Genomic DNA, 26,693 nt, shown 5'->3' on the forward strand with positions numbered 1-26,693 from the left:
AGAAACTAGACCCAGACCCAGCGAAATACAAACACTTAAGAGACAAACAAAGGTACCAGATACCACGGAGAAGACTGAGGAGTAGCAGGTGGAAGACAGGAGCAAAACATCAGAGAGGACCTCCAGGAATCCAGAGGAGAAGAACATCTCAAGATCAAGAGGTTAATGCTGCTCCCATGGGCCTTTATAAAGCCACCTCCAAGGTGAAAAGTGTCACAGTCTTCCTGTGGAAATTCCCCTCATTCCCAAAAAGCCAGACGCTCCAGATGTGGGAGAAGTTGCTGAGTCACCTACGAAGGAAGAAGTTGGACATGATCTGCCCCCCCAGGCCAGACATTGCTAACTGATAGAGACACCCTGCTTACTCAGTGCATCCACACTGGGCCTCACTCTTTCCTTCACTTTCAATCCTAAGTGGCACTAGAGAAAAAAACCTTCCCTGGCACTACTGGACATCAAGGTTCCTTCCAGCTTCAACACGTTAAGGTTCTCCAGAGGTTCGGCAGTCACAGGCAGAGCTCTGGCTCCCTTTGTAAGAGGAACAAATTCTTATTTATAAATGAATTTGGAAAGGAAGAAAGTTTTCTTTTTTTCGTTTTGGAGATAAGCATTGTATCATAATGACAGAAGAGGAATGAATTTCCTGAGCCGATCGACATTGCCCAGGAACACGGGAACACTGAAGAGTCAATTTCCACATCAGGAGGGAGGAGTCACCTGCCCACGTCCCTGTGTGTTGGGATAGCACGGAACCTCATACGTAGCAATTTTAGGCTGCTCTTTAAATGCCTGCTTTCCTCTTGCCTTATGCAAAGCCCTATTTTAAACGTTCCCCAGTGCGAAAGCCTCTTTGCTGTGCTAGGGAAGGTTTCATTCTGGGTGGGGTTTCTTACCACTTGGGACCAAAATAGCATGGAAATGGCCAGTGACTCCTTCTCAATTACAGATCATTTTGCGCATCACACTTCAGAAGTGGGACCTGCCTATAAAGTTACGCTGCAAACCAACCATCCTCAATGCATTGACTTCTGGCGAGATTTAGATGAAGCTTATACCTCTTCAGTATCATTCATCTTCTCATCCTTGGAAACTAGCCAAAAGCCAGGGGTGTCACGCACTTTTATAAAACGAGAATGAGAAGTTCCTCGAATCAGTGTCATTATTAGGGGCCTCAAATGGCAAGGAGAAGGGGGAAGAGAAGCCATTTCCATCAAAAACAGTTACTGAAAAGAGATGTGCCTTGCAAAAATCCGTGGAGAGACCCTTTCTAATCCAGCAGGAAGATTGGGAGCCCGCTGGACTTGTTTACATTGGATGGTACGAAGCACCCTGCTGTCTGGCAGCTAGGGGGCCTAATCCTTTATGGAAATGGATTACCCATTAGATGTGTACACAGTGCCTTCTGTTCCCTGTAAATTAGTAAGTACTTATTAAGACCTAGGCTGAAACCCTGGACCGTGCTTTGTGCATTAGCTGATAACTAGGGGTCTCTGCACTGCCGGTGTTGCCCTTCTGCAGAGTGGTTGTGCACCCCTTTATCTCTGGGTTGCAGCACGCCCCACTCCTCAGCAGGCTTTACAGGGGATATTTGCTGGGGTCCTCTGAGCCCAGCACTGCGGGGTCTCTCTGACAACAGTCACTAACCAAAGTGCAGGTGCAAATATCTTATTTTGTATCCATAGATTCTAAGTTGCATAATTGATTTGATATCGTCCTTTTCGGGGGATGGGGGATGCACTACTATAGATCAATTGTAAGACATACCCTAATTTTAGAAAACTTGACATGTTTAAAAACCTTCTAGAGTTGAGGCAATGTGGTGGAAAAGTTAATCTGCTGGTTGTGTTGTCAGTAGGGATAGTATTTGTGGAGAAGCCAGAGTGAGCTTCCATATAGCTCCATCCATCCCTTCAGAATCCCAGTATAAGGAAAAGGAAGAAAAAGTTGTTTTCCTGCTTGAGGAAGATAATATTATGAAAAGATAAATTAATAAAGAAGACAGACAAGGAAATATTTGGAGGCAGCCTGGTACAGGGAAAAAGGGGGGGACCTAGTGCCAGACTTTAGCATGCTAGCTGTGACCTTAAACTGATAAATTAATTTTTGTGAATCTCTGTTTCCTTATTGGTAAAGTGGCAATTCCTACCTGATAGGGTCATTGGACAGGATTAAGAGGGAACAAATAGCAAGAATCTAGTGCCCAGAGCACAACAAAAGTTAGTTTCCTTTGAATCTCTGCTTCTTAACAGATGATTTGGGCTGAAGTCTTGAAAGGTGTGTTCATTTTCATTTTATTAAAATTATGATTTGTATAGTTAGTGACTTGTTGAATAAACAACACAGGATAGTAGTAAAATCAGAAACTTCAAACAGAAGGTGAGAATAATTTATGCAAGTCAGAGATAGTTGTGATTTTTCTTAGATATTTTCAGATCAGAACATTTTCTGCCAGAAGTAATTGGTAGATTTACAAATAATTATGAACCTGACTGAGAAAAAAATCAAATATTAACAATCCCAAAGATTTAATAGGTTTTCTTTACATTTGAGGAGTGTGGTTTCATTTATTTTCTAATAACACAATCAATTGTTTTTGAGAACCCCTATGACTGTTGCATTTTCTATACATATTCACAAATTTGACTTTTTAATTATTAAAATCTTTGATGTGCAAAGAAAGCAAGACTCCTTCAAAATGTAAGCTGATGGCTTATATATAATTGAGAATGCAGTTCCACAGAGGCATCCTCTCTCTATAATAGGAATCTGGTTCTTTGCAGAAACTTTCTGAATGTTTGCTAGATGCTTTGCATGTATTATTGTCCAGACTGCTTTGATCAGCTGACAGAGCCCAGAGATAATTTGACAATCATCTAACATAGAACACAGCTGGGAAATGGGATGGGACAGAATGGAAAAGGCTGGGACCTAGAAAAAGATGTGCCCACAGCAGTAGAGCAAGCACTAGGGAGAATGGATCCAGCCGCAGATGGTTGGAAGATCTACACAGTGGGCAGAAGTTTGTGTCAGAAGGATAGGGCAAGAGACAGCAGGTAGAGCAATAGCAGTTGGTATCAGAGAGGTCCAATATGAGATACCAGGTGGGCTAACTATCAGAAGAGCATGCTGATCAGATAACTAGAAATAGAAGAGCTAACATTTAAAAGCTTGGCACTGTGCTAAGTGCTTTACTTCTATTATTTGACTTAATCTTCTTTAAAACACTACAGATGGCCAGGCTCATGCCTGTAATCCAGCGCTTTGGAAGGCTGAGATGGGAGGATCACTTTAGGCCAGGAGTTTGAGACCAGGCTGGGCAACACAGTGAGATCCCATTTCCACAAAAAAAAATGTTTAAAAACTTAGCCGGATGTTGTGGTGCACACCTGTAGCCGAGCTACTAGGGAGGCTAGGGCAGGAGGATTGTTTGGGCCCGGGAGTTTGAGGCTGCAATGAGCTATGATAGCACCACTGCACTCCAGCCTTGGCAACAGAGGGAGACCCCATCTCTAAAGAAAAAAAAATGCTACAAAGTTGATATTTTAGCATCCCCATCTTACCAATGAAGAAAGTGGGTTTCAGGTAGCATAATTGACTTGTCCAAAGTGACATCATTTCTAAGTGACGTGGCTGGGATTTGAACCAACATTGGGCGGGTGTGATAACCGCACTGGACCACTCCACAGCACTGCTTTCACAGGCAGGACCTGACCCAGGGAGGCGACAGTAAGACATTCAGAAAACCAGGTGAGAAGATCCTAGCCTGGGTTCAGGGACTGAACTTTGGCCCTGAGAAGGAAGCTGCCAAAAAGAAGCAGTGTCCTTGTCTTAGCTATGCAAGGTGCTAAGAGCTAGACAAAAGGGAGACACAGGCATTGCTATCAGACCTGGGTCACAAGATTTCAGCCAGCATCATACCAGGAGTAAACATGCTGGGTTCCACTTTAGATGATGATTAATCCTGGGGAAGAGCCAGGGAGCCTCAGCTGTGAGCAGGGGAACTGCCAAGGGTGGGCAGCCAGGAGGGGCCTGGTACTAAAGAGGACAGAGTTGCAGATGTCAACAGCAAAGGGCCAATTAAGGTGAAATGCATGAAGACTGTTTTCATATCAGTGTTGCAAATGTGTGCTGGTCTGTTACCTGAATGAATATCTGCTCTGATCCACACTGGAAAAAAAGTAAGAAAATATAAATTTCTCACTATCTCTGGAACAACTAAAGGACTCCTTCCCTGATAATGAAAACAGAAATAATTAACAATTAACATTACCGTTTACAAAGCATTTTTCTATACAGTCACGCACTGCATAACCAGATTTAGGTCAACAAGGAACCGCATATATGACCGTGGTCCCATAAGATTATAAGGAAGCTAAAAAATTCCGTGTCTTGATGATCCTGACCCTGTGTAGGCCTAGGCTAATGTATGTTTGTGTTTTCGTTTTTAACAAAAAAGTTCAAAAAGTAAAAAAAATTAAACATTTTAAAAATAGACTAAAGCTCATATAATAAGAGTATAAAGAAAGAAAATATTTTTATACAATGCTGTACAATGAGTTTGTGTTTTAAGCTAAGTGTTATTACCAAAGAGTCAAAAAGTTTTGAAAAATTTAGAGGTGTATAAAGTAAAAATGTTACAGTAAGCTAAGGTTAATTTATTATTGAAGAGAAAAATATGTTTTATGAATTTAGTGTACCCTAAGTGGACAGTGTTCATAACACCTACTATAGTGTACAGCAATGCCGTGGGCCTTCACATTCACTCACCACTCACTCACCCAGAGCAACTTCCAGTCCTGCAGGCTCCATTCATGGTAAGTGCCCTGCATAGGTGTACCATTTTTAATCTTTCATACTTTTTTTATTGTACCTTTTGCATGTTTAGATATAAAAACATTTACCATTGTGTTCCAGTTGCCCACAGTATTCAGTACAGTAACATGTCATGCAGGTTTGTAGCCTAGGAGCAATGGTTTATACCATATAGCTTAGGTGTGTAATAGGCTCTACCATCTAGGTTTGTGTCAGTCCACTCTATGATGTTCACACAGCAAGGAAATCACCTACGGACCCATTTCTCAGAATGTATCCCTGTTGTAAAGCAACCCAGGACTGTACATCATTTCATCAGATTCTCAGAGCAACCCTATAGATATGAAGTCATATCTCACTTGAGTTTTACATTTTAAAGTCAGCACAAAAGATGAAAATTGTATACTATCAAAATTGCCTTTGAAATTTCCTTAAATTACACACAGAGTATAATGTATGTGACTTTCTACATTTCTATGAACAACACAGCCAATTTTCCTTTCATTGTGGAAATCTATACTTTGAACATTAATGAAATAGATCCCATTCAGTGGATATTCACATGAAAAATTTATTTCGTGTATGTATGTCTGTATAGCAGTGGCTGGGTTGTTTTTAGCTGGTGTTTTTCTGAGAACATTGAGTGATTTCCCAAATATTGAATGTATATGTCATGGGACTCCACTCTTTCATTATTTCCATTTTGCAAATAAAAAAAACTGATGATGCAGTCAGTATGTGCATGATAGAGTCTTAAACTTAGGTTATACTTTGCAAACCTGAGTGGGGTCCACTGTACCACAGAGTCATCCCAGCATGCTCATCACACCTGAAGGACAGTGCATTGGTTGTTAGCCAATCGTCTCCTGTGATCAGTGCCCTGTGGTAGCCAGGGCTTTATCCTATCATGCTGTGCCTTGGCTATCAAAAATCATCAATGCATTGAGTTCCATCTGTGCAGATATGCCCAGCAAGTGAGCATGACCTCAGGACTCAGCTCTTTATGACTTGCCTTCACTGAAACAGAAAAATTTTTTCTGTTGTTGTTTTCTGGTGCCTGCATGTGACAAGGACATGGTCAGACCCTGGGGCATGTGGGCATGTGGAGTCTGTTCTTTTTGGCAAGATGGTTTAATGATTGTTTCTGATTGCTGACTTACTTTTTAAGAGACTCTGTTTGGAAGTTTACGGCCCTTTTCTGACCCCTTGTAAAGATTTTATTATTTACAATAAATGGCTCATAAATCAGTTCAAATTGCCCAAGCAGCAGTATTTGAAGTGGGTCCTTCCCTCTCCTCCTGACATCACGTACGTCTTCAACATGGTGGTTGGTAAATCTCCCCCAGATCACAATCCCCATGTGATTTCTGCCTTTCTTTGCTTTTCTCCTATTTGTTTGTGTTTATTTTAATATCTCTGAAGCATTGTTTTTTATTCTTATTGGTTGAAAAGATAGGGAAAGAGGATATGTCAGCAGGGATGGTGAAGTAAGGACCTCAAAAGATCCTCTCTCCATAAAAGCAATGAGAACACTGGAAAAATGATAAAAAGTCAACTTTTTAAGAAGCCTGGAAATGAACCAATCATTTGCAACATTCAGGAGCATGCATTAATATTTAAGAAAAATGATTGAATATGGTAAGAACAGCTTTGTGGTGTTTTAACCTATCTTATTCTCATCCTTCTCTTTAAATTCATCTGGAAATAGAAGGGACCCAAAATAGTCAAATCAATCTCAAAAAAGAAAAATGAGATTGGAGGGCTCATACTTCGCAATTTCAAAACTTACTAGAAAGCTACAGTAGGCAAGACTGTGTGGTACTGGTGTAAGGATAAACATAGGTCAATGAAATAGAATTGAGAGTCCAGAAATAAACCCTGCATCTAGACTCAATTGATTTTCAACAGTGGTGGCAAGAAAAGTCAATGCACAAAAATTAATTTGAAATAGATCAAAGTCCTAAATGTAAGAGGTAAAACTAAAAAACTCTTGGAGAAAAACATAGGTATAAATCATGACCTTAAATTAGAGAATGGTTTCTTAGCTATGACATCAAAAACATATAAAAAAGGAGAAAAAACAGAAAATTGGACTTCATGAAAATTTAAAAATTTTATACTTCAAAGGATACAATACAGAAAGTGAAAAGACAAACCACAAGAATGGGAGAAAAATTATTTGCAAATCATGTAGTTGATAAGATCTAGTATCCAGAATACATAAAACTTCTTATAACTCAACAATAAAAAGGCAAATAACCCAATTTTTAAAATGGAGGAGGAACTTGATATACAAATGGCCAGTAAGCACATGAAAGATGTTCTACATCATTAGTTATTAGAGAAATACAAAATCAAAAGCATAATTAGATACCATTTCATGTCTACTAGGAAGGCTATAATAAAAAATATGGGCAATAACAAGTGTTGGTGAGGATGTGGAGAAATTGGAACTCATACATTGCTAGTAGAAATACAAATGATGTGGTCACTTTGGAAAAGAGTTTGGCAGTTCCCCAGAAAGTTAAACATAGAGTTACCATATGACCTGACAATTCCACTCCTAGGCATACACCTAAGACGATTGAAACTTATGTCTACGTAAAAACTTGCATACAAATGCTCATAGCAGCATTATTTATAATAGCCAAAATGTGGAAAAACCCAAATGTTCATTAACTGATGAATGGAGAAATAAAATGTAGTATATCCATAAAATGGAATATTATTCAGCTTCGAAAGGAATGAAGTACTAGTATATGCTACAACATGGATGAACCTTGAAAACATTAGCTAAGTGAAAGAAGTCAACCACGAAGAGACACATATTATATAATTTCATTTATATAAATATCCAGAATAGGCAAGTCCATATAGAGAGATAGTAGATTAGTGATTTCCAGAGGTTGGACGAGGGAAGAATGAGGAATGACTGCTAATGGATATGAGGTTTCCTTTTGGGGTGATGATGAAAATGTTCTGGAATTCAAGAGGAACTCTCAAAACTATACAAAGACATGGAAATTAAACAACTTGCTGCTTAATGGTATTTGGGTCAACGATGAAATTAAGATGGAAATTTTTAAATTTTCAGAATGAATAATAACACAAGCTACTATATCAAAATCTCTGGGATATAGCAAGGTACTCAGAGGGAAGTTTATAACACTAAACACCTACATCAAAAAGACAAAATGATCACAAATGAACAACCTGTCACACCTCAAGGAACAAGAAAAACAAGAAAAAAGCAAACCCAAAGCTAGGAGAAGACATGAAATGTCAAAGATCAGAGCAGAACTAAATGAAATTGAGACTAAAAAATAATAATAATAATAATACAAAGGATCAATGAAACAAAGAGTTGCTTCTTTGAGGAGATAAACAAAATCGATAGACCACTAGCTAGATTAACCAAGAAGAGAAGAGAGACAACTCAAATACGCTCAATCAGAAATGAAAAAGGAGGTATTACAACTGATACCATAGAGTACAAAAGATCATCTGAGACTACTTTTAACACGCCTGTGCATGCACACTAGAAAATCTAAAGGAAATGGATAAATTCCTGGAAACATACAACCTCTTGAGCTTGATCAGGAAGAAAGAGAAGTCCTGAACAAACTAATAATGAGTAGTGAAATTAAATCAGTAATAAAAAATCTCCCAACTAAACAAAGCCCAGGACCACATGGATTCACATCTGAATTCTACCAGATTGACAAAGAACTGGTACCAATCATACTGAAACTATTCCAAAAGATCAAGAAGAAGGAAATCCTCCCTAACTCATTCTACAAAGCCAGTATCACCCTGATACCAAAGCTAGGAGAGGACACAACAAAAAAAAAACCTACAGACCTATATCCTTGGTGAACATAGATAGGAAAATCCTCAACAAAATAATCAGGTCCAAAAGCACATCAAAAAGATAATTCACCACAATCAAGTGGGTTTCGGCCCAAGGATATAAAGATGGTTCAACATAGTAAATAGACAATGGGAGAAAATATTCACAAGCTATCCATCCAACAGGGGCTAATATGAACAAATCAGCAAGAAAAAAACCAAATAATCCCATTAAAAAGCAGACAAAAGACATGAACATTTTTCAAAAGAAGAGAAACAAATGATCAACAAACGAAAAATGCTCAACATCACTAGTCATCAGGGAAATGTAAATTAAAACCACAATGAGATACTACCTTACCCCTGTCAGAATGGCCTTAATTAAAAAGTCAAAAAAACAGTAGATACTGGTATCATAGATGCAGTGAAAAGGGAACGTTATACACTGTTGGTGGGAATGTAAATTAGGACAACCTCTATGGAAAAAAGTACAGATAATTCTTAAAGAACTAAAGATCTACCATTTGATTCAGCAATCCCACTACTGGGGATCTACCTAAAGGAAAAGAAGTCATTTTATAAAAAAGACACCTGCACTCATATGTTTGCCACAGCACAATTCACAATTGCAAACATAAGGAACCAAATGCCCTTCAATTGATGAATTGATAAAGAAAATGTGGTGTGTGTGTGTGTGTACGTATGTATACATATATATATATATGCATACACACACACACACACACACACACACACACACCGTGGAATACTACTCAGTCATGAAAAAGAATGAAATTATGTCTTTTGCAGCAATTTGGGTGGAACTGGAGGCCATTATCCTAAGTGAAGTAACCCAGAAACAGAAAACCAAATACTGCATGTTCTCAATTATAAGTGGGAGCAGTGGGTGTGCATGGTCATACAGAGTGACATTATGGACACTGGAGACTCAGAAGGGGAAGGGTGGAAGGGGGTACAGGATGAAAAATTACCTATTGAGTACAACATAACACTATTCAGGTGATGGGTGCACTAAAGCCTACTTCTCCACTATACAATTCATCCATGTAACAAAAAAAACCATTTGTATCCCCTAAATCTATTAAAATTTAAAAAAAAATTTTTCTGGAATTAGTGGTGACGGTGCACAACATTATGAATATGCAAAAACCACTGAATTATATTAAAAGGGTGAATTTTATGGTACATGAATTATGTCTAAGGTTAACTTCCAAATGACAATCTCATTAGGATGAAATAAACGAAGTATTCCACACACAAAGAAAACTTCATTAACTCACTCAGTGGTAAAATGATTCTTTTTAATAAAGTAAGAAGAAACAACTCACAAATTTGTTTTAGAACAGCAATTTTATTATTGACAGAGCAAGGAAAGTCACCATCCTTGATATATGTCTTCCTCATTCTATATTTATTTTCTTAAACTTCTTTGAAATATACCATGTTCCTTCTAGTTCAATTTAGCTACAATATGACCACAAAATATACTCTTACACTGAAACCATGGGCAAGGAGCAAATAGTTTCAACTCAAGAGCCAACTCAGATTGACTGGTAGTGGCTACATGCAACACTGTGTTTAGAAGGATTCTGAAGCTATATTCAGATGAGGCATGAAAAATGTAGAGATTAATTTAGAAAATTTATCTTGAACTTGGCAGTGATAGTGGAGGTGGGCAGCACTTGGCCTAATTATTGAATCTAGGAAAATGCATCACTCTTCTAAGTGGATGCAAAATCAGTTGGGTAGATAAATCTTTGGATGAGCTGAAGTGCAGCTAGTAGGCACATTCACATGCATAACCTAAACACGAATTTGAGCTCTGTAATTTAAATGCAAAATACCAATATTTTGAAATAGCTGACATTTATGGCTGGGATGTCAAAATCACTCAATAAATAGAACCAACTTTCATCATACAGTATAATATGAAGGTATTTTAAGTAATACATTTTATATGGTGTGTGCTCTCAAAGGTTCTTGACAAGAGAACATTAGCATATGCTTATAGTAAAATCTGATCTAGTGAGACAGAATGTCAAGAGAGTTTTTTTATGGCATTCACTAAAAAGTCAAAATAATCACTAGCATATGGACGCTGTGAGCCTGCTATAACACACATTTACTTCAGTTTGAGTTGTACCTTCAAGAAGAACTGTCTCCTGCCTCATTTCCATGCTACAGGAGCTGCTCTTTCCTTGGTAGACGAGAAGTGCCTAGAGAATGAGCCCTCATTGCTCTGCTGTACGTTACAATGATCAAAGCACGGCCCACACCGGCAGCGTCAGCATCACCTGGAACTTCCCAGGAATGCAATTGGTTAGAAATTCGGCGTCACCCCAGACCTACTGGGTTAGACACTCTAGGGGTGGGCCCAGAGATCTGAACAAGCCCTCCAGGTGACTCTGGGCTCAGGTTTGAGAGCACTGCTTTGGGTTGTTCCCTTCTAGAATGGGAAAGGAAGGAGGGAAGGGAAGAACGGGGGAAACTGAGGAAGTGCCCAGGGAGAACTGGACCTCCATACGTGGCAGCTAAGTTGGTATTTGGTGTGAATGTTGATAGGTCACAGGGCAGACTTTCTTGGTTTCTTTCCTCCTTTATCCCCCATGTTCCAACTCTCTACTTACTCAGAAAAGGTTTGAAGTGCTCACGGGATCTCCCCCAATCCCATCTTCACCCCACCCCACTACCAGCCTGCTTAGAGTCCCTTTTGGGGACCAGTAGCAAAAAGTGGGGAAAGGAGGATGGCACTGATGCATTTCGTCCTGTCACAGTGAAGCAGCACTTGTATTCAGAAAGGGTTGGTGTGAGGGCCCCGACTCAGGACTGTAAAATCCCACAGGCCCCTCGGCTGGGAATGTGTGTGCAGCACTTAGAACGGTGCCCGGGCCTCGGCAGTGAGTGCTGGCTGTACGCAGGAGATAGTGGTGGTGGCAGCAACTGCCTCAGGGGCCAGATTTCTCCACAAGGGTGCCTGGGTTGGCACCGAGAAGCAGTTGCTATTTGTACCCAGTGGTGGTTGCTACGTGAAGAAGATTGCCAGCTAGAGATAGATCTCAATCTTGAGACCCGTCAGCCGGCAAGAATGGCTCCCTGGAGACAATGCCCTAACTGTGTTCCAAATGCGAGGATGGTCATCGGCTGGGCTGCAGCTGGCCTGTTGCTGCTGGCCACGGAGATAAGGATCCGGGCTGGGATGGGAATTTAGGACAACAAGTGTGGGAGGAGGAGCTGAAGAACATTGAGCAAAACAAAGAGGCATTTCAGGGCCTTTTTAGTAGCAGATTAGTTTTGGGGAGCCCAACGTGCAAGGGGTGGGGTGCACAGCCCCAGGCTGGAAGACGGCAGGTTAGATGCTGGCCGTGAACGTGGGGACCATTGAGCAAGCATTAGCGTCTGCAGGCCAGAAGGGGCTCATGGGTCCTCACACACCCACAGGCGTACGGGTCACCGATAGGACAGCAGGCGGCCAGAGCTGGGTCTGGAAGGCTCCAGTTAGGACTCTTAGCTTCAGTGCCTTCTTTTTCTTTATAAAAATGTTGTTGCGCATCCTAGTGTAGACAGCAGAACACCACTTGTCAATATTGGGAGGATGTAGGGGGAGGGGAAGGAAGAGGAGGAGAAAGGGAGGAGGGGATGGAGGAGAAGGAAATGGTAATTGTTAGTCCCAGAGTGTCCACGGCCTTCCCAGCCCTATGCTACATGCTTTGCACATGTTTTTCTCATTTAGTTATCAGAACTATGAAATGTGGTCATAGAAGAGTCTAGAGAAGGGAGTCTTATACTTAACTTAAAAAAAAGCTTACAGTGAATTTTTTCTGCCTAGCCCCCAAGATCCAGTCTACTCTACACATCTGTCTACAGAATGATGCAAGTTAAATGTGGGTTGAATCGTTAGGTACGAGGGAGCTATGGAAGGAGGAGTGTGAGTGCACTGAGTGATGCTCACTTCAGGGTTGGGTGTTGCACCTGATCATGCTGATCCTCTGGGTTCTGATGCCAAACCCACACGCCACGGGGCCCAGGGACATGAAGGCAGTGTGCCCTGTGGCTGCAGACACTGGGCTTCAGCGTCAGGAGTTAAAGAGAGTGACAGGGATTATGTCAAACTGTGGACCAAATGCCTCCCTCTGCAGAGGCAGCACTGCTCAGCTCCAGCCTCTTGTTGTCATGAGGGAAAGTGACCTCAGTGTGGCCAGACTATAATTTTTTCACAAGAGGCCAGATATCCGGTGTTCAGGCTTCAGTGGGCTGACAAAATGCCTCTGCAGTTTCTATCTGCCCACAGATTTACTGGACCACAGTTGTATATTTTTCCAAGTTGCAAACAAAAGGTTGATCCCTTGCCTGTGCTCCTTTTTCTTTGCAGGCCATTATGTTTACGTGGACACCTCCTTCGCCAAGCAAGGGGAGAAAGCCGTTCTGCTGAGTTCTGACTTACAGGCGGAAGAGTGGAGCTGTCTCCGCTTGGTCTACCAGATAACCACGTCTTCCGGGTCTCCAGCAGATCCCAGCCGGCTGAACCTCTACATGAGATTTGAAGACGAAAGCTTTGATCGCTTGCTTTGGTCGGCTAAGGAACCTTCAGACAGCTGGCTCATAGCCAGCTTGGATTTGCAAAACAGTTCCAAGAAATTCAAGGTAGATGGAGTTTAGGAGGAAGATACAGGGTTTGATATGTGTTCTTTATGCTATTCTAAGACGCTGTGAAAATTTCTGCTGGTGAGGTTAGTTATTTCCTGAATTAGAATGCACCGTTTCATAGGAGATGTGGCATAGAAGAATATTAGTAATGCAAATTAACATTTTGTTTATGCCTTAAAAGAGCTTCTTCCCAGATTTCTTTCCCATCTATTTAAATGCGTCTTCGGTAAGAATCTAAATGGGGCTTAAATCAATCTCTTCCCTGGAAATAGATTTTCTGTGGTTTTAGGGAGTATTCTCATTTCCTATAATTTTGTTTCCTCCTAAATTGTGTATGGTGCATGTTTATATTATCTCGTTAATGGTTTCTTTGCTACAAATTTTGAACAAAACATTAACTATGATAAAAGGAAAAATGAAAATACTTCGAAAGAGGAAAGATATTCTGTTTCCTTTTCAAAGAGGGAAGCTGTTCCTTGAGAAGTGCAGGAAAAGGAAGGTGGAGGATGTAAAATGACGTTGGGTGTGGGCTGGAGGAAGGAAGGAGCATGGGGTCTGGACACACTTGGCCGTGAGGTGTGATGTTTACTGAGACTATGTCATTGAGGACACAATAGAGCCTTCAAAAACTTTCTCCATTCCTAACCTGGTTTTCAGTTTCCTGTCCCATCCCTCTTCTCCTTTGTCAAGTTTTGAAATATTTTACTCTCCTAGACCCTCTGTCTGCTTGGAGTCCCTCCCAGTCTGGCAGTGGTTGAGAAAGGTGCATTGGAAGTCTGAGTTCCCTCTTGTGCTACTTCCTCCCAATAGTTATCACATCCTAAGTCTGCTAGCACAGCTGTGAAATATAGGGCCAAAACCACACAGGAAAAAGCTATTGCTTTCAGAAACAGGACCACAGTGCTACCACAAGCACAGGAGAGGGTGGTGGTTGAGATGGCAACAGAAGAGAAGACCGCTGACTCAGCTTCTTTTGGACACCTGGCTCACCTCAGAGTTCTGAGAATATATGTATGAGTTTATGTGCACACACACATGTGCATCATACACAAGCACATTCTTTTCATAAAGTCCATAGTGACATTGGTATCCAATAGCAATGAACAGAAACTAACAATCCTGTTTTGCCTTGAATTGCTGAACAGCTCCTGACTAATTTCAGCCTGACTAAAGGATGAAATTCTGGACCAAAGAAACATGGTGCTTTGAATTCTAACTCCTCTTCCTCCCTTTGTGTCGTGCAGATTTTAATAGAAGGTGTAATAGGACAGGGAGACACAGACAGCATCGCACTCTTTGAAATCAAGATGACAACAGGCTATTGTATTGGTAAGTGGATTTCATTTTCATTGAATCAGAATGTGAATCTTTGTCTGAAATCTACTGTTGCCAGAGGGAACTGAATCAATCCTAAAGATCAAGCATTGTATAGAAGACGCTGTATAATACATAGTAGTTGAAATTCCTTGCTAGCTTCACTTGAAGGCTGGATGTTGTTTGTCTTCAGTGCAGAAAGGCTCATTAGAGTTTGCCTGGACTGGTCAGATTAATGAAAGAAAAGTAGATGCAGCAACTGTAACCTCAGAGTTGCCACCTTAACTTCAACATGCTCTAATAAAAATAATTTCCAGATTGCTGTAAATTCAGCTTTTTGTAGCATTTGTCAGAAAAGCAGGCATTGTGTTATCTCCTTCCCTCCATTTCTCTCTTGGCACACCATTGCCCCCCTCTTAATAACCACGGTTGTCACTTAGACTCCATTTCAGCAGAGTTGGATGGGCGTATCTTATGTGCCAGCTTCAGAGAGGGCATCGGGAGAGGACAGTCCCTGTCCTATGGCTGCTCACCTTCTGCTTGTCTGCCACCGAAGCTGGTCCTCTGATAAATACCACCAGAGAGGGACAAGCGAGGCTGTGGGGGTGCAGGGAGCAGGAGGAGAAACTGGGGAGAACTGGTAGGGGAGACGCATTGGGGCTGGGGTTTCAAGGAGTAGAACTTAGTCAAGTGGAGGCGCACGGTAGGAAGGAAAGGGCTATGCTAGACCCCCGCAGGGAGAAAGAACAGAGCAGGTCCAGGCAAAGGCAAGAGGCTGAGTGGGGTGTTGGAAGTGAGGATCAGGCCTGCTAAGGGAGTTTGTGATTGGAAGAGTGTGGATCCTGGGTGTGGAGCTCAGACTTACTGAATGATGTGGTTGGGAGGAACCCAAAGTCACCCAAAGGGGAGAGGTGTGCAGTTGTGGTCAGATGATGAGTTGGAGACAAGGAAAATACAGAGCAAGCAGGACAGGGGGCGACGGTGACCTTACAGAGGAAGGGGAAGTAATGAAGGTAAAATTGGGAGTTAGTGGTGGACTAGGAAAGAGGCAATACAGCTGAGGGATTTTTAGCACTGACAGTATGTGGAGGCTAAATGGATGTGGAAGAGAAAAGAGAATGAGATGATTCTGAACAAAACAGAGGCTTTGCTAATTCCCTGACATCTCAGTTCTTGTTTTGACCTTCCAGTGATGTCTCTAATGCAAGTGAAAGAAAACAGACTGGGGAAGTGGCTATTTTCTGAAGCTACAGTGAGTTGACCCAAGCTCCCTTCCTGAGCCTCCCTCTGGCCTCCCATCTGGGAGGTGGGTTGTGGCCTAGACGCAGACTAGTCAGGCACACCTGGCGGAGCGCCACCTGCTGGCACAGTTGGCTCACTGATCCTCTCCACCTGTAAAATGGGAATGAAACACTCTGCTGCTGGGATTCTTGTGAGGACTAATGAGATCGTGGATGTGAAGGTGTTTGGCACAGTGCTGGGCACTCAGGCATGTTAATTGCCTTTCTTCAAATGATTTGGGGGCTTGTGGTTTGTTTAAAACAAAAGAGGTGCCGATGCTTTTACCTTGCTAAACGGTATGATCACGCTCTCACCTCTCCTCTCTTTCTGGGTACTTTCTCTGCTTCCTTCAGTTCCTCATCTGTAAAATGGGTTAGTAATAGTACCCACCTCAGGGAGCTGTTTTGAGGATTAAATAAGTTAATTTATATGACGTGCTTAGAATAGATCCTGGCCCATTGAGGAATATTTTGCTTTTTATTTTCCCCTGTGGCAACCTTTAGCTCTGAATGTTGGGCATTGGCTAGCAGATGCCGTTGGGGAAAAATTGAAAATGCAAATCTTAAAAATGTTCAATGCTTGCTGTTGTAAAAACACATTCATACCTCTACCTGTGAGGATCCTGGCAGGGAGACAGGCACAGAGGGTATACTCAACCTGAGTAATCTGAGGAAAGCTCATTCTCATTAAAGAGACCACAGAGGTGTGAGTGGTAAAGGAAATCAGCAAGGGACAGTGCTGTGACCCAGGACTAGTAACAATGATGATTTATTAGCTGTTACCCTCTTTAGGTCTGAAAGACAAGGGAGGAGGAGGAGGAACCTGGGAACAGGAGCTGTATGGTGAGGGCTGCTTGACAAGGTTCACCCACCCAGGGCAACCTGGCCGGGAGAGAGCTGGGGGAATAAACCCCTGAATTCCCTCTGCTTCTGTCCTCCATGGGTCAAATCCAACAGGAAGCTGGCAGGCAGGGGAGCCCACTGATACAGTCCAGATAGGTCAACCACTAGAGGCCAGAGCAGATGGAGGACAGGGTAGATCTGCAGGGGACAGTGGGAGATGGCCAGCACAATCCTACTTCATAATTTAATTGCATGATTATTGGGGTCAATGGAAGCATCAGTTTGTGAGTTTCTTGTTCCCACTAAAGGAGTTTGTTGATGGGGAACAACTTACCCATGCAAACATGTCACTGACACTAAAGGAGGTCTTTATCTTCACTCTCTTCTCCACTCAGTAGCTGCAGAGGGGACCCAGAGCCTAGGAAATACCTGCCCCACCTATTTTGACTGGGTTCTTGCTTATAAGAAAAGCAGGGGATTTTAGCATTGAGGAAACATGCCTCTCATCTCTGGGTGTCTTGTTCACCATCAGGAGAGAAAGGGATGGATGACTGGGCCACCAGGTTCAAGGAAGGGTGGAGGACAAAACTTCTGGAGCTAAGAGCATAACCCTGCACAGTGCTCTGAAAGAGAGATGACTGATAAAAATGGCCAGCTTGTTCCAAGCACCAGCCACGTGCTTGGCGCTGTGCTGGGAGCTGTCCACACTTACAACAGCCCTAGGAGGTGGGAACATTGTCCCCATTTCACACATGATGAAACAGAGGCTAAGAGAAGTGATTAGTCATGCTGCAAGCCACATGGCTAGTAAGTAGAAGCACTGCAATTCAAAGGGCCAATGATGAGTTAGAATCTCGATTCATTACAGGACTTGTCTCTTTCTTTGGCCAATATTGTCCAGAGGCCCCAGTGAAAGGTTCCAGTGGGCCAAGAAAGAGAGAAACATCTCAATATCTAAGAGCAAACTTTGCAGTGAGTATGGGGTACCCAGGTGTGACTGCGTGACCATGAAGAGTCTTTTTATTTCTCTTCTGCCAGAATGTGACTTTGAAGAAAATCATCTCTGTGGCTACGTGAACCGCTGGAACCCCAACGTGAACTGGTTTGTAGGCGGAGGAAACATTCGGAACTCCCACTCCGTTCTCCCGCAGGATCACACCTTCAGGAATGAACTGGGTGAGCTGGGGGCAAATGGAGTCTTTTTCCCAGGAGAAACCTTTCTGCCTTCTCCTCCCACCCTGCACTGACCTAACTGTGGCTTCTGTCAACAGGGAAGGGAGGAGGGAGGAGAGTGAGGAGGGACCAGGAGGCGGGCGGAAGAGCAGGGAAGAATAAACAGCGAGGTAGAGACAAACTGCAGGTGTGAACTCTGTGACTTAGGAGAAAGCAACCCAGTTAAAAGGTTTTTCTGTACCTGTGACCTGGTCTTGCTGTTTTCACATTTCCATATTATGCCTTGCTTTCTTATCTGTTTGTTGTTTAATATTTCTTATTTCTAAAGACAAGGCTGGAACAGTCCCAAGTTACTTATCACTAAATATAGATGGAAGGACAGGAATGAGTCCTTAAGGACTTCCCAAGTGACAGCAGGGTGAACCGGCACTGATGGTTAACTGAATGCGGTGTGCAGCAGGGCCCCCTAGTGGCCAAGTAGGCTGGTTCTCTGCAAGGAAAACGGGGAGGTGAGATTGCGATTTCAGGGAGAAGTTGGCTTTGAGGAGAAACTCTCCCCGGGAGGGAGACAGGGGCAGGGGCTTCCTCACTTGTGGGTCATCGCTGTGGGCCTGTCACTGGACCCTGGTAGGCTTTGTAAAAGCCTAGGTCTCCCCACAATCGCAAGACATTCCAGTCCCCAACTCCAAGGTCTTCTCCAAGTAGTGAGAAGCTTCTGGTGGCTGCTTTCCAACAAGAATAGGAATTTGGGTTCTGCTGTAAATAGTACCTTTTTCTCTCTTATCTTTTTCCATGTGGACACTGAGTGATCTACTCCTACTAAATTGCCAGTGCTGGCAGCGTATCCCGTTCCGGAAGACGTGACGACTTTTCATGGTTCTTTACCATTTTCCTCATTCACTGTAATTTCTCTTCATCTGAATATTTTTAACCATGTCTGCAACTTTTTTTCAAAAGTGCCCATCCTGCAGCTTATCTTGGCTCTGGGCCGTCTTCATCCTGACCTTACCGTTCTCTTTGCTTCTACTGTCTCCTCCTTTATGCCCAGAGTCTCAGATTCAACTTCCTCCGGGGGTCAGGCATGTAGTATAAGCAAGTGAAATGTGGGCTGGCTGAGGACTGTGGCGAACCAGAGAGCAGAGACCCTGTGCAAAGACTACTGAGCCCCAATGAATGGCTGCCATGTGAGAAGGCAAGCCCTGGTTGCCCGATCTTTTGATGTTTGATGTTTCGAGATAATCAGAAAGGCAGAGTGTTTATGTGAAATTATCCAGATTTTTAAAAGTTGGTGAATATTTTCTAAAATCAATGCATGGACTAACAAAACATATCTGCTGGTCAGACCCAGCTGACAAACTTCTATTTTGCAACTTTCATTTTACAGGTTCTTTCTTTTTTTCAACATGTCCAGGCTTTTTAAGACAAAATACTTACAAGCAACTACATAGAAAAAGATTGGAATCTCATGGAGCTTGCCTGTTTAAGACAAACCCAACTATGGATCTAGCACTTAGATTCATTTGACCCTGTATTAACTATGATGGGGAAAATGACAAGTCCCCTATGGCCTCTTCCCAGTTTCCAGGAACATATATTCAAGAAAGGGAAAGAGATTTCGACCACAAATGGATGTAACAAAAGGTAGTGTGTCTCAAATGCTGTGAGAGTAGTCTCCCTTCTCCACACACACACACACACACACACACACACACACAAAGATGCTGTTCATTCAGAGACAGGAGAGATCACTTACTGTTTCTAGAAGACATGACAACAGAAGTAAACTGCATTGAAGTGTGGGTATGATTTTGACAGGCAGAGACGAGAGAAGGCCAGTGCACTGATACAGAGGCAGGAACAATAAGGGGTAAGTGAGGGAGAGATGGGGCTGAGAAAGCAGTGGCAGGGCAAATTCTAAAAGGCCTTGAATGCCAGGAAAGAGATTTTACCTTTATTTTATTGACAATGAAAAGTCATTGCAGGTGTTCGAGCAGTGGAGAGATACCATCACAGCAAAGTACTTAGATGAACATGATGATGATTATCTCAACAGAGGGAGGACAAAGAGGTAGAGCAAGAAAACAAAAGAATGCCCCAGAAACTGTTTCTTCAGATACATCTAGAGTCACTTACATAAGATACTGAGATAACAAAAAGGAAAAACATTTTTACATATTTCCACTTTTAAAAGTAAGGTTTAGCACCTTTGACAATGACAAAAGATTGGCATTTCTCTCTATATACCTCATAGTATGACCCTAAAGATACATGGGCCATCGCCACTTGTGGCCATTGTAGGAACCACACTGTAAATGAGTGTTTTGTGTAGAGTGAATAACTGCCAGTCATGGCAGGGTAGTCCCTGAATCTGCAAGAGTATTTTAAAAGACAACTGGGTTAACCCAAAACAATGAAATGTCACCACCTTTTGAGACCTTTGTTTGAATGAGTAAAGCAACTAACAATCTATTGGGGGGTTCAGAAAAGAACATTCAGGTGACTTTTTCTTCATGTATGAAAATAGGCTGGTTTTCAGACTGTCTTTCTATCATATCTTTAGAATCTAATGCAAGGAACAGAAAGGATCCTCAAAGGCTGATACCTTAAAATTGCAATAATTCTCCACGTCATTCTCACAGTTACACAGAGATGCAAGTTTAACTATGGAGAAGTGTTAGAGAACTTGATCCAAATCACTCACAAATTACTTACGAAGTCAAATCCTCTGGGTAGCCACTGTCATGATTTAGTGATTACTTATTCAATGCATCATTTTTTGTCCTCAATGAGGGCAAGTGTCAGCTGGTGGGGAGACGCACATCTCTTGGGAGAGGCAGCAGAACTACGGACTAGTGTCAAATCATCCATTTGACTCTGTTATCTGAGTACAATCCATCCTTTGAAGAGTGTGATACACCTAGCCCTTCCTCACACTCATCTGTAACTGTAGAACACTCTGACCATATTTGCGTCAATGAAGCATGGAGACAGAACACGAGGCCAGGAGTTGGAATGCTTGTGCGCCTGGCCAGTTACCAGAGCACTGTATTACCTCGAGCAAACCCTTAACTTCTCAGGATCTCCACTGGTCTGTTTGCGAATGAGGAATTTGAATCTGATGATCTCTAAGATGCTTTTGAGTTCTAGTAGTTTACTCTTCTCTCTTTGCCTGATGCTGTATATCAGGGTCTCCAAATTTGTCACTCATTGAGATCTATTTCAAAAATAAGTCCTCCTGAGTACTTTACAAGCACATTGCATTTGATGTTAGGAAGAAAAAGAAAAAAGGAAGACTAACAGGATGAAGAAGTGAGCAAAAGAGGACCTGACTTTTTTAATGTCTTGACCACAGGGCCAAGAGCTAAGGGTAGTGGTGCGGTCATTCCTGAGGAGCGCTAAGGCTTGCTGGGAGGGTGCTGTCACCCCTGCCATTGGCACTTGCCTCTCTCCTCCTCTCCCACTCCTTCTCCCCCTCCCATCTTCCTCTCTCCATTTTCCCATCCTTTCTCTTCTTCCTTGGCTCTTCTTAAACACCTCCCAAAGGCAGGCAGCTTTGCCCACTAGCTTTGCTTGGCCCCCTAATGTCAATACTGAGGGCTAAAGAAGGTGACCCTAGGGCTGAAGGGGAGAAGTCTAAGGAGACCTTCCCCCTCCTTCCAGCAATGCACAGGATTATATAGTCAGTCTGGTAGGAGCTGGAACACTGAATGAGGTTTCTTCATTGATCATTCACTTATTCATTCAACAAACACAAAATAAGCACTTTTTATATGTCAGGCATTCTTGTATACCCTGGTGATACAAAAACAGGCACTTTGCTCAAAAAGATCACAGGAACCAACTTTTCCCAAAATGCTGTCCCCTAGAATACCAGTCCTTGAGTATACTAATCTGTACATGGAGGCAGAAGGGCGATATGTTGTCACATAAACTGGGGAAACCCTAAGTTAAAGAAAGCTAAACAGATTTCTTTATTTTAGGACTTCTTATGGACTTTAATATTGTTCTGTGTTAATATATTACAGCATTTCTCAAATTATCTGAATACTGAAATGCTACATAAATGTGCACAGTGATGCATGACTAATAGAGGTATGAAATAAATGATACGGGCTAAAGAAAAATGAAAGATTACCTCGGTTTTGGGGTGAGAGGAGACTTTCTGGAGGACATAATAGCAGAACTGGAATTTGGCAAGATGAATAAGGGAAATATAAATGCTACATGTGCAAAAGTGCAGAGATGTGAGAGTGAATGGTTTATTTCGTGTTGGGAACATATCTGAGCATGCCAGGGTGTATGCTGATGGCAGAGGGGCCCCTAGATCCTAGGCTACGTGCCTGCTTATGGTTAGCTTGGGAAGCCTGCATGTCTGCACTTCACTCACTTCCTCCCACTCTTTTCTGCTATTTCACTCCAATTTCTCTCCAACTTTTGGACAGATGTTTTGCCCATTCATTAGCCAACAGCTTTCTCATCCCCACTCAACACACACACACACCTACATGCACGCACACATACACATATGTGCACACACACATATAACACCCACATGCACACTCCTCATGCCTGGATTCCTATGTCAGTCCTTCCCCTATATAGGATGGGGCTATAAAAGGTGAGTTCAAAGATTCTAAAATATCTTATTTGAAAAGCTGTGCCCATAAGACTCAAAGATTTGAACAGGATCACACTTGAACAACAACAACAAAAAACTTCAATGCTCTAAAAATGAAAGACGTTGCCTCTCTTATTACATTTGCCTTGTACTGGGTATATTGATCTTCCCTGAGCTCTATCAATTTGGGTGGCAAAGTAAAGATGAAATGGTTCAGATGTCTGCCTGCAGCAGCAGATTTTACTCTATATGAACTTGCCTCCTATTTATTCATATACTGGACACAGCTATTGCCTTTGCTTTCGGGTAAAAACTGGAGAAACAGTGGGGAGAAGGGGAGCTGTGTGCCTTCTCAGGAATTTCAGAACTGTAGGGAGGGTTGAGAGAAGTCTTCCCAGGAGGGTGCTGTCTTTGTGTTGCAGAAAAGGGAGCAGCAAATGTAATAATCTGAAAAATACAATGTGGATATGAGTTTTCCTTCATTTGCTTGTGTGTTTTTAGTAATTTGTCTCAAACATTGAGTCAAGATTTTTCAATGTGCGCCATGTCCCCAAATTCTCATCTAATAATGGAGGTGGCTGAAATAATGCAGTAAGAATTGTGGTGGGACATCTTTGGAATACTGGAGGGAATGTGATTTTATCTGATTCATCACATATGGGTTTCTTTCCTTGTTAATATTTTATGAAGTGAAACACAGTCTTTCAGGAGCTAACCTACTGACAACTCCAATCATTGCTGTTTTCTACACACCTTAGAAAAAAGAAGATAATTGCTGGAAAAATAATGAGGGAAATTCATCTCTTTGCTGAGATTTTAAAAATCAAGCCTGCTTAGGGTGCCACTCTGGAAGGAGCTGGACCAGGTTTCAAAACCTAAAATCAGATCAGAATGATTTTCTTCCATCAAAGACCATGAGATGGATGGGTCTTCTCTCCATAACTCATGGCACTCTTCTCATTTCAGTTTGGAATGAGCCCAAGTGTCACCTTGACAGCACCTATTCATTCAGTCTCTGCATCGATCCATTTGGTGTATAGCATGAGCACTCAGCAGGGAAGCGTCTTTGTCAATTTTCTTGCCAGTGCAAACTCTACTGGGTCTCTTTTCCCTGCCCCTGGATAACTTACATAGCTTCCCACTTACCTTCAGGTATGAACAAACAGACTTATTTTTGAGGATTAAGTTCAGTCAATTCACAGCTCCAATATGTCATCACATTCAGAGCTTCCCCCAAACTAGGCCACAGAGCCACAGTAGAGAGGAAGGTTTGTGCTTTCATATTTCTTCACTTTTCTCTCCCCTCCTCTTCTCCCACTCACTGTGCTGCTTCTGGCTCCTTCAGGGTTGGGAGGCATGATGCAGGAGGGAGCAGAAAGGGAAAGGCCAGGGACAAAAAGTTTTACTTGCCCATTGCTGTTTAATCTAGAGTTGATGTTCTTTATGCAGCAGGTGGCCAAATTCTGGCCATTTCTGTCATGGCTAATGGGGAATCCCACTTCACTGTTCCCAGGCAGGGATGACGCACTCTCCGGCTGACCATATGTGAATCCCTGTTAGCTCCTGTAAGTAATGGCTCACCCTGCCAGTCCCTTGTTATTGGAGCTACAATGCTGGCAGGCAGCCCACTTGAGAAGAGTCCTTCCAAGGTAGCCCAGGTGCCTTCTGAATTGCCCACTTAGGCTAAGGAAAAACTCAATGTCTTTGTCCATCAAACTCTGGAAGTGCAGTTGACTGGCAACAAAATCCTTCCCCTCCACTCTGCCCCCACAAGTCCCTATAGTCATCTTCTTGCCTTTAGATGTATGTAACAGTGTCAGGCACCAGTCTCTGCACCCCATAAACTCAAGTTACTATGAGTCAAGTTCTCTCGAGAACTCTGACCACCCTCATCTCAATGCCCAAGGCAATTGCAGAGCCCAGGAATTTCTGCACATGTGGGAGGGGATGAGGTTTAGACAGCAATTTCCTTCCTCCATCCCTTCCATGAGTGGTTCCCTTAAGCCCCCTGTCTTGGATCAAGGTAAAGAAGTAGAAGCAACGCCCCCCCCCAATCTCTCTGACCCATTTCTAGCCTTCTCTTATACACAGGCTGTAGGGGAGAGTTGGACTAAAACTGGTAGAGCTGGCTTAGGTGCCAAATGCTGCCACCTACCATCTTGATGGTCTAGCACTACTCTTTAAGAAATAGAGGTTCTTGTCACGTGTCATTTTGAGCTTTGAGGTCTTAGCAGAGACTAGAAGAATTCCCACTTAATTTTTATTTATGTTTACATCATTCCTGAAAGATGCCAAAAAAGACTAGATTCTAACTCTACTACAGTAAGAGCCACTCAAACCCTAGAACTGAAGGTTCATGACGATAACTGTAGGATTCATGGAGTAGGAAGCAGGCATGTTAACTTGCTGTCCTGCGTGTTAACTCTCTGACTCTGGGTGCTGTCTCCTCACCATAGCAGCAGACCAGTGGGTATTTCCATGTGGCATATGTTTCTTCAGACCAAGTTGTCTGCCTTACTGGGGAGACAGCTTGTCCAGACAACCAGCAACACTGAAACAGACGATGCAACTGGAGTACAAATGTGGCCAACAGGGCCAAAACCCAGCTGAGTCAGAGGATGCCTTTGGCATCATGGCCAACCCAGGGGCAATCTTTGGGGAATGCTGGTTAGCCAGACCATTTGAAAGTAAACATTCAGGAACTGCCTTCAAAGTTCTTTCCCTAATCCAAGGGAAAATGGAAAGAAAGTTTAGCTAATACAGGGGGCTGCAGCAAGAAAAGAAGGAAAGTCCTCTTCACAAGCAAGTGTGCCCGTGTCATCACTGCAGGCATTATCCCGAAGCGGCCTGAGTGTCGGCCGACGGACATTACTGAGAATTGTGATCTTTCACCTGAATTTGAAATTGTTTTTTTTCCAAGAAACCTCAAGTTCCTTTTGCATAATCCAGCATGAGGCAATAATAGATTGGCTTCCAATCTGTGTATGGCAAAGCAGCACAGACGTCAGAGGAGTGGCAATAGGTTCCTCAATTCTTAACCTTATGGGGAACCCATCCCCTTATATAAACTCTTCCATTTTCAGTTCAAGTTTTAATACTTGAAAATCTCTGTGGCCTGCAGGATCCCCGGTGATTTGGCTGATTATAGGATCCTGTCTACCTAAAGTCCATCCGTAGGTAGTTTCATCCTACTCAGATCTCAGAGATCTGACAAAAATTTCCTTTCCCAGAGGTTCTGGAAGCTCTAGAACCCGGGGCCAGATAGGAGGGTTGGCCTCATTGAACTAGACAGGAAAATTCTCATAATACCTGATGCTGGACATCATTGCCCAAGAACTCCTGGCTACCTTCTTCGTTCTCCTGGGAAATGTGCACAAAATGGCACCTGCACCCACCCAACTCTTGGCTCCTCTTCCTCAGAGCAGATTATCCCCAGCGACACACTCAGCCTGCGTTGGTTGTCATTCCTCCAGCCTGGCCTCCTGGGGCAGACACCTGAATGATGATTTCTGAATCATCCCCACCCCTTCAACTGCAATGATAAACTTATGATGAGCTACCTTTTGTTTCCCAGTGAGAAAGTTAATGTTGGCCACAACATTCGCTTTGGCAGCAAGCGAATCATGGAGGGAAAGGGGAGGGGCATGAGAGTGTGGTCTAGTCTGCTGGGCCCATAGGAGACCTGGTGTCAGCAGTCTTGGTCTGATTCCCAGCTGCCTCTCTGACTCACTTTGGGCAGGTCACATTGTGTGTGTTGGATGCTTTTTGGATCAGACATGTGATTGTGGTTTACTTGGCCTAGCATCTTGAACAGGAGTCATTAACGAGGTGCTTTGATGGCAAATGTGTGAATTGAAATATTGTCCACACACCAGGTGAGTAACCACCCTTTAAAGAAGACTGTCAGATGTCTGTCATCTGCAAGGAAGATGAGTTTAGAAGGAAGCTGGCTGTGGAAGCAGACACTACGCTGGGATCAGTTGGGAGAGAGATTTATTGGTGGGGAGGGGGATGGCTGGGAAGGACTAAGAAAAAAGGAGCCAGAGAAGCTGGGGACAGGGCCGATGAGCTCATTAAACACAGTGCCTGGGAGCCACAACATGTTGCCATAGGACAGTGCCTGGGAGCCACAACATGTT

At 42.8% G+C, this 26,693-nt stretch overlaps 1 protein-coding gene across 2 annotated transcripts in view; it reads left to right on the forward strand.

The window, feature by feature from the left end:
• Nucleotides 1-26,693, forward strand: part of MAMDC2 (MAM domain containing 2) — a 153,091-nt gene that overhangs the window by 56,191 nt on the left and 70,207 nt on the right. For both annotated transcript variants that reach the window (XM_045562422.1, XM_045562423.1), the window contains exons 3-5: nt 13,052-13,323; nt 14,571-14,655; nt 17,802-17,939. In XM_045562422.1, coding sequence (XP_045418378.1) covers nt 13,052-13,323; nt 14,571-14,655; nt 17,802-17,939 — 495 coding nt within the window. The remainder of the gene's footprint in view (nt 1-13,051; nt 13,324-14,570; nt 14,656-17,801; nt 17,940-26,693) is intronic.

Source organism: Lemur catta, chromosome 10 (assembly GCF_020740605.2).
Source record: "Lemur catta isolate mLemCat1 chromosome 10, mLemCat1.pri, whole genome shotgun sequence".
Lineage (NCBI taxonomy): Eukaryota > Metazoa > Chordata > Mammalia > Primates > Lemuridae > Lemur > Lemur catta.